Here is an 8,679-nt window from a genome sequence, read left to right as displayed (position 1 = left end):
CGGTCCCACAGATGAATCGCGTCACCTCATAAGGGACCATCGGTCGATCGGTCCCCAGATAGACCACGCGTTACCCTATAGAGGTCCATCGGTCGATCGACCTCATAGGTGATCATCAATAGATCGACCATATAGATTAAATATTCACTTAAGGTTGTTAAACTCATAGAAGATAACCCACCTAGTCAAGCGGCCATCTGTCGATCGGCCAAACAGAAAACCTGAACCAGTCAGCTGGATTAATTAACATTAAACAAGTCAGTAATCTTGATTAAAGGATCATTGGGCCGTGATTAAGGAACCCTAATTATAGGCCCACACCGGAAACTATAAATAGGGCCCAAAGGTAGGTTGGTAAGGATCTTTAATTCGCATTTATTACAACAGTTATACTTATACACCGATCGGTCCATCAACTGACTTAAGCATCGGAGCCTCTTAGACAGGTACCCCAATTGTCTGTTCAACCGATCGAGCAAGGAGAAAGATTTCTTGGCGAAGAAGTTACAGTAGATTGCGAAAAGAGGATACATAGAGGAAAAAGGAGTAGAATTGAAGTGGTTCTCAGTAGGTGCTTGGTCCCTACACCTGAAACAGTTATTATTTATATGGGATGTTATATATATATATATATATATATATATATATATATATATATATATATATATAATTTATACATGTAATGAAAGATGTAAAAATTCCTAAAACAGAAAGCATGATAGAAGAAATTAAAGTAAAATATATTTAAAAATAATAAAATAAAATATTTTTCTATGGAGAATAGATGATAATAGATAACATCAAATTCAATTAAATGAATTATGTTAACCATAAGAAAAGAAAGGAAAAAAATGGAGAATAAAAAATGTTGGAGAAAGTATAAAATAAAAGTTAAGGGAAAAAAAACAAAGAAGAAGACAAAGCTAGCAACTCATATGAGGAAGTGATTCAGCGCATCTTTTCATCTTTGGAGGACGCAAAAATCAAGTGTTCCAAGTGTGCTTTTAGTAAGCACTCCAGATATTATATTTATCTTTTGGACTCTTCTATCAATCTCAAACTCATCATTCCAATACATTCTTCTTTTTCAATGTTTTGTATCACTTTTAGTTTTTAAGACAAACTTTCATCAATATTTACAAACTAACCTTTTATATCACGATGCATTTGATGATGAGCTTGTAATAAATTGTGTTACCAGGGAATACAATGCAGATTCATTCACCTGATTTCTGCCCGCTCTGTATTTAGTATGGAAAAAGCGAATTGGTCCCTTTCACTCCGCATAATAATTGAGTTGTAAATTACCAGGACAACTTACTTAAGTTCAATTATATAAAAATTATACAAATATTCTAATAATGTATTTTTTTTAATATTTCACATCTTTATTGTACATTATAAATTTATTATTCATAATATTATTAAACTAAACTAAGTAAAAAAATATTAAGATTCACAATAAATAAATATGTTAAAATTAATTTTTTGTCATAATCTTTAGGTAATGAGTATATGTTGTTATGGTTGTATTATTCATTACCTTAAAAGAATGAATTATGAATATTTTTTGATGTTTAATTTTATTATTTTTATCCAATATGAGATTTAGATTTATTCTTAAATTATTTTCAAGAAATATTAAATACATGCTATAACTCATCTAGCAATTCACACATGAAATGATGAATAACAAAATAATATAATGTAAGTTTTGTTTAGCCTGCCTAAACACATCCCACATTGGCGTTGGTATCTATCAATTTATTGGAGTGATTTGTTTTATAAGAAGTTAAAAAGTAGATTATTTGGAGAAATTATTAAAAAATATTTAAGAAGTGTTCCAAGCTGTCCTTGCCTTTGTTCTTGAATAACAGCACTAGAAGTTGATGTCCCACACAATGACTTCCACACCTACCCACCTCTCTAACAAATAACTCTACCATCATCTATTGTCCAAATAGGTCACCATCTTCTTTCATCCATCACCAAGACAACACAATTTCTTTCTTTTTCCTCTTCACTTTCCTCCATGTTCTTCCGCAAGCCATCTCCAACTACCCCTCTGCACTCTCTACCCTCCCAAACACCATCCTTCTCAAAATCCAAAGACCACCACAACAACCACATCATCACCAACAAGTTAAGCTACACACTCTTCTTATCGCTCTTTCTTTTTTCATGGCTTCTTCTTCTTCGCCATCACCTCACACCGTTACAAAACCACACCACCGCAACATGCCACGGATCAGGACCATTGTTCTACATCTACGCTCTCCCCTCGCGCTTCAACCTAGGACTCCTCCAACGTTGTCAGAACCTTAACATCTACACCAACATGTGCCCCCATGTCGCTAACAATGGCCTTGGCCAACCCCTCGCCACTCCCTCCTGGTACGCCACACACCAGTTCATCGGGGATATGATCGTGCACGCGCGTCTCCAGAACCACCCCTGCCGCACCTCCCATCCCCACGCCGCGCGTCTCTTCTACGTCCCTTTCTATGCTGGTCTTTACTCTTCCAGCGTCTTCCGTCAGCACAATCTCACCCTCCGTGATGCCTTGGCCGTCGATCTTGTTCACTTCCTCCACCGTCAACCATGGTGGAAAAGGAACAATGGTAAAAACAACTAAAACCTAAATCTCCCTCCATTTTTGCTGCATTATATTATCGTTTTTAATTAAAATAATTAGTATATTCATATTAAGTATACTTTTATTATTTAATTTTTATATAAGAATTTCCTAATTTATTTTTCGCCTGAGAATTTTTTGTCCTTCTATTAACTTACGTATAAATAAATATGTAAAATAAGTATATCATTTTTACTCATCAGTAATTCTGAAGTCGACTTTAATTTTAATAAAACAATGAATGAATCTAATAAATGGGTAGGAAAACAGAGGGTTGAACTATGAGTTTAAATTTAGATAAAAATAAAAAATGTTGTTTTTATGAGATAAAAAAAAATTATAAATTCATTGTTTTTATGTTTTGAATTGATGGCGATGAAAAAGTGGTGTTCCCATAAAAGTATCTCCAAATTTCTTCAGTTTTGAAGGAAAAATGTGTTTGGTGAGGTGTAGGGAAAGACCATTTTGTTGCCTTGGGGAGAACCGCGTGGGATTTCATGCGCACAGAAGATGGACCCGACTTCGGAGCAAACATCTTCCTTAACCTACCCACTGTCCGAAACATGTCGGTGCTAACAGTGGAACGGCATCCCTGGCAAGGACACAACCAATTCGCAATCCCCTACCCCTCCTACTTCCACCCCAAAACCCTCTCCGAGATGCTCACGTGGCAGGACACCGTCCGCCAACGCCCTCGTCCATTCCTCTTCTCCTTTGTCGGCGGCACGCGCCCCAACCTCGCCAAAGCCAAGGTGCGTGACCACATCGTGACCCAATGCGACGCATCGGAACGCTGCGTTTTGGTCCAGTGCGCGAGTGGTGATCCACGGTGCCATAACCCCATGAATGTTGTGGAAGTTATGAGTAAGTCCACGTTCTGTCTTCAGGCCCCAGGGGACTCCTTCACGCGCCGGTCAACGTTCGACTCGGTTCTTGCTGGCTGTATTCCCGTGTTTTTCTCAGAACACACTGCCTATACACAGTACGTGTGGCATTTTCCTACGGAGAGGGATACGTATTCTGTATTCATAGACGAGAGAGAGGTGAATGAAGGGAAGAAGAGGATCGAAGATGTGCTTGCGGGCATCGAAGAGAAAGAGGTTGCGAAAATGCGTGAGGTGGTGATTGGGTTGATCCCGAAACTCACCTACACGCACCCCAATGCGAGTGGGGATGTTGGGTTTGAGGATGTTGTGGACGTCGCGCTTCAACGGCTCTCACAGCTCGTGTTGAACGAAACCACAAGCTTGGGAAGCGCCGACATTTGAACGGGTTGAAGCGCGTGGCGACGCGACATTTTTATAAAACAATAATAAAAAAATGAAAAAGTTTCTATTATAGATAGGAAATTTATAAACAAGTTCATTTGTAGAAATTGTTTGATTTTTTAGAATTATATTTTAATTCGAGTATATAAGAAATTTATCTTTATTAAGTTGGTTTTAGTTTGTAAGAGAACTTCTTTTAATAAAACTACTAATAAATCATTTTAACCACATAGAGAATACAAGTTTGGGAACTAATTGTTATAATTAGGATTGATTGCAATTATGATAATTGTGTTTTGGTTTCAAGTTTTAGCTTTTAATTTATCAATTTGGTTTGTTTGAAAGTATATAGATATGTGGTTTTAGTCTTTTTCATCCATTCAAATGTACGGATCTTCCGTTAACTTATCATGTGTTTAAAACATTAGGAAATAGTATAGTTATAATGAAACAATCAATTCCACAAAAATGATTAAATTGTTAAAATAAAATTGTGTGATTATAAACTTGAAGCTAATCACATTCTGAGTTGACTAAGTTTTCTTTTTTCCCTTTTTGTCGGCTCAATCTGCGACCAAGTTGTGAGATATTAGAGGTGTAAATGGGGGTGGTAGCAGTGAATAGAAGAAGGTAGAAGCAATAAATGGAATCGTTAATAATGTTTGGGATTGTGTGTTGAGGAAAGTGACGTACATTTAAGGCAACAGGTTTTGGTTTTGTATTAATTATGTGGATCGAGTATTTCAAGGAAATTTTTAATTTTTTTCCTATTTTTTTTTTTTTTGTAAAGTTTAAGTTCACTTGCGTTAGTATTTTTATTTACATTTTAATAACTTTATTATCTTAGTAATCTTTGAATGAGCCACAAGCTGTAATATTTTTCAATTAGGGTTTAGTTTTTTTATTCTAATTAATGCTATTATTATAGTATGGTATATGCGCAATTAGCGCAAGAAAATGCTCTTTGAAGAAACGTTCAGCCAAAGATTTGTGTACAAATTGACCAACACCATGTGGTCGCAATCCCCATCTATTTTTTCTGCTCTATATTTCTTTGAAATTTTGTCATCATGCATGACTAAAAAAAATGACGAAGAAAGAGTGTTTACCGAACACGTTTAACTTACAAATTTGATTTTCCATATTTAGGTTAACATTTTGAAGTAACTTTTTCATATATATTGTTATTTTTCATATAATAGTTTCCTAAAGACCAAAACTGCAGTATTATAATATTGATCACAACAAAGCATATTACTAAAAAAATGCGTAGTTTTTCACCGGAAACAACAGTAAAAGACGAGATTTGTTTGGGTACAATTGTCAAACACTTTGAATATATATATATGACATTTTAATTGAAACCTTTTACTTTCTTTTTTTTAAGAACAAAATCAAATTAATATTAGATAATACTTCATCGCCTTAAAAATGTGTCATAATCAATTTGATTCAATATACTTTTATTTATTTTATATAGTTAATGATATGAAAGTTAGAAACACACCATTCATGTGTGTACTGATTTGATATGGGGTGCTTCAAGATCTATAAATTTAAATTTAAATAGACTAATTAATATAATTTAGTTTAATAGGAAAATAAATAAAATTTTAATCATGAGAGAAAATATTGATTAATTGATAAAAATTATTTTGAGGACAATAACTTGCATTATAAAGGAATATTAATTCAATATCACAAATGGCATTGACATCATATTAAAACAATTGGTGTATTATTGATAGTATAGTAGAGCTGATAAGCATATATATATATATATATATATATATATATATATATATATATATATATATATATATATATATATGACAAACACATGCATGTGTTGATTAAAAAAACTTTGTTAAAAACATTATGATATTAAAAAACTATATGTTAGTTGTTAATGGAGTACTACGTGGTATATAGAAAGGAAGTAATGAGTTGTACATTCTCAAGCAGAACGTGATTCCACCATGTTTATAAGTTAATTATTACAAAAAAGAGACAGTGTTTTCTTTTAATACTTTTGTTGTTTAAGAATTTTCTGCATGTTTATAATTAATTAACGGTATATTAGATTAGGGGGACAAATACTTAATTAAATTTTACTTTCATCCCGACAAATACTTAATTAATATTTGTTTATAATCTAATACTATATACAATTGGGAACTAACAAAATGTAAGATTTTCAATTGAATAATATATCTAACCTATTTCTCATTTCAAATTTTTATCTACAAAATGAAAAAACGTTGATGTGTCAAGCTCTCAGCATTTTGAAGGTAGAAAAAAATTGCAAAAAAAAAAATGGAAAAACGAAAGTTTTAATTCAAACTTCTTTCTCTCTCTTCCTTAGTCTTCTCACCTTCCGCCTTCTCAATTCTTTCTCTCTCTTTCTCATTCTTTCTGCTTCCGCCTTCTCACTTCTTTCTCTCTCTTTCTCATTCTCTCTGCTTCCGCCTTCTCACTTCTTTCTCTCTCTTTCTCTGTCTTTGTTGCTCCGCGTTCATCATGGTTTCTCTGCCTTTCTTAGCTTCTTCTCTAACATCTTCTTCTGTTTATCTTCTTCTTTTGATCGAGCTGTTTTTAAATCGCAAAAAACCGACTATGGAGATGTTTTATATTTTTTTCTGAGCTTTGTTCTGTTCATCTTCTTCTGTTCATCATGTTTCTTTTGTTTACAGACTTCAACTGAATCTTACAAACACATGCATCTGAGATTTGTCGTTCATCTTATGTTTCTTTTGTGGAGATCTTTTTTTTTTTTGCTTTCTCAAGCGAAATGGTATGGTTCTTTATGTTTTTTATTGAGATCTAATGGTATCTTGGCTTGATCTTATGTTTCAGGTGTTTAAATGCTTGAAATGAAGAGTACAACCACAAACATCTATTTTAACCCGCAAAAAACCGATTTTGGAGATGCTTTATATTTTTTTTTTGAGCTTTCTTATGTTCATCATGTTTCTTTTGTTTACAGGCTTCAACTGAAGAGCACAAACACATGCATATGAGATTTTCTTTTCATCTTATGTTTCTTTTGTGGATATCTTTTTTTTTTTTTTGCTTTCTCAAGTGAACAGGTATGGTTCTTTATGTTTTTTTTCTGAGTTGTAAGTGATTCTTGGCTTCATCTTAAGTTTCAGGTTTTTTAATTCTTGAAATCAAGAGTACAACCACAAACATCTGATTTAAATCGCAAAAAACCGAGTCTGGAGATGCTTTATATTTTTTTCTGAGCTTTCTTCTGTTCATCTTCTTCTGTTCATCATGTTTCTTTTGTTTAAAGGCTTGATCTCCAGACTACCAACACATGCATGTCAGCTTTGTTCATGTCGTTATTTGTTTTTATTTTTCATGTTTTTCGATTATTTCTTTAACATTTTCACAACTCTTTGTATTCTCTTCTGATTGCCACTTTCCGTTTTTTACGACATTTGAAATATTTTAAGATATTTGATTTTATGTAAAAAAATCAGTTCACAAATCTGAAATTTTTTATTTTAATTATTTATTTATTTCATTATTTCAACCCTATTATCTTTTAATTTGTACTTTTTATTCACTTTTATATTCACAATTAATTGCAAAAATTATGATGCACGCTTCACCAGTAAGTATGGACTCTACCAAAAGGAATGACTTATCCTTTTGTCTTTCTATATATTGGCAACAGTAATGACTTTTCGTTTTCTCTTTCTATATATTGGCGATTACAAACTGACAAATCTTATTTCTCTTCTTTGATCCATTATCTTCTCTTGAAATTATTCTTCATACCCACTCTATTCTCAAACAATGGAATCCGTGCACACACCACAAGCTATACTTTCTGGCAAAATGCTTGGTGGATTCGTGACTATGTTTTTGAAAGACCAGGTATTGTTTTTATTCCTTCACATTCCTTTGTATTCTTTGTTTGTATTTCTTTATTCTAAACTTCCTTATCTTTGAAGGATTTTGGACACGTCGACCGACTCTTCATAATACGTAATTTGAAGAACCTTGGTTCATAGTGGACCATTGTTGATTACGACAAGAATGTTCATAATGTTACGTACAACATGAATATTCACACTCCAATGATCACCCAAGGCTGGAATGATTTAATATCTTTTTATGCAGATCAGTTTGACAAATTGGTTGTCTTCAAATATTTCGGAAATTCGTCTTTCCAACTACACGTCTCGAAACGTGCTTGTGACTCAACATTGAAAGCCAACTTCTTCAACCATCTTTCTATCCGTCGTCCTCTACATACTTCAAACTTAAAGCATTTTGAAGTTCAACTATCAACATACTCTGTCGAGCCAGCCACTTGGTTAGTTTTTTTTTTTTATTATTTATTTACATGGCTTCTTAATAAGTAAGATATTTTATCCTTTTTGTTGCAGTATTTGAAAAAAGAATTTGCCACTTATTTTAAAAACAATGGTCTTAGATCTATTGTTCTACACGGACCAAGGGGGGAAGTCGAATGTAAATTGATCATAAGACGTAATTCTGTTAAGATTGGAATTGGCTGGAAAAATTTTTGTAATCTTCATCAACTTTCTGCAGATGATCATCGTGAGCTTTTTTTTGAAGTTGAAGGTCACACAACAACCATCCATATCAAAGTTTTTTATCCATTAATTTGGTTTTAAGTTATAACATTTTGTATTTTGTTTTTGTTAATCTTCTTTTATATATATATATATATATATATATATATATATATATATCCATATCAATATCAATATATAAGAAGATTTGAAGTGGACTTATATT

The 8,679-nt window shown here is 32.9% G+C and overlaps 1 protein-coding gene across 1 annotated transcript; it reads left to right on the top strand.

The window, feature by feature from the left end:
- The first annotated feature begins 1,916 nt into the window (after window positions 1-1,916).
- On the top strand, window positions 1,917-4,066 carry LOC114174256 (Exostosin family protein). Its single transcript, XM_028059062.2, has 2 exons — window positions 1,917-2,621; window positions 3,089-4,066. The coding sequence occupies exons 1-2, from the start codon at window positions 2,033-2,035 to the stop codon at window positions 3,901-3,903; spliced, it is 1,404 nt and encodes a 467-aa protein (XP_027914863.1). The 5' UTR covers window positions 1,917-2,032; the 3' UTR covers window positions 3,904-4,066.
- Window positions 4,067-8,679: the final 4,613 nt, after the last annotated feature.

This window comes from Vigna unguiculata, chromosome 2 (genome assembly GCF_037176805.1).
Source record: "Vigna unguiculata cultivar grain cowpea cultivar isolate G323 ecotype 2 chromosome 2, ASM3717680v1, whole genome shotgun sequence".
Taxonomy (NCBI): domain Eukaryota; kingdom Viridiplantae; phylum Streptophyta; class Magnoliopsida; order Fabales; family Fabaceae; genus Vigna; species Vigna unguiculata.
The sequence above is the reverse complement of the archived record's forward strand: the minus strand, read 5'-3'. Positions and strand labels throughout refer to the sequence as shown.

Coding starts and splice junctions, on each gene's coding strand:
- LOC114174256 (XM_028059062.2), top strand. CDS start 2,033: ATGTTCTTCCGCAAGCCATCTCCAACTACCCCTCTGCACTCTCTACCC. Junction 2,622..3,088: donor ATGGTGGAAAAGGAACAATG/GTAAAAACAACT, acceptor GGTGAGGTGTAG/GGAAAGACCATTTTGTTGCC.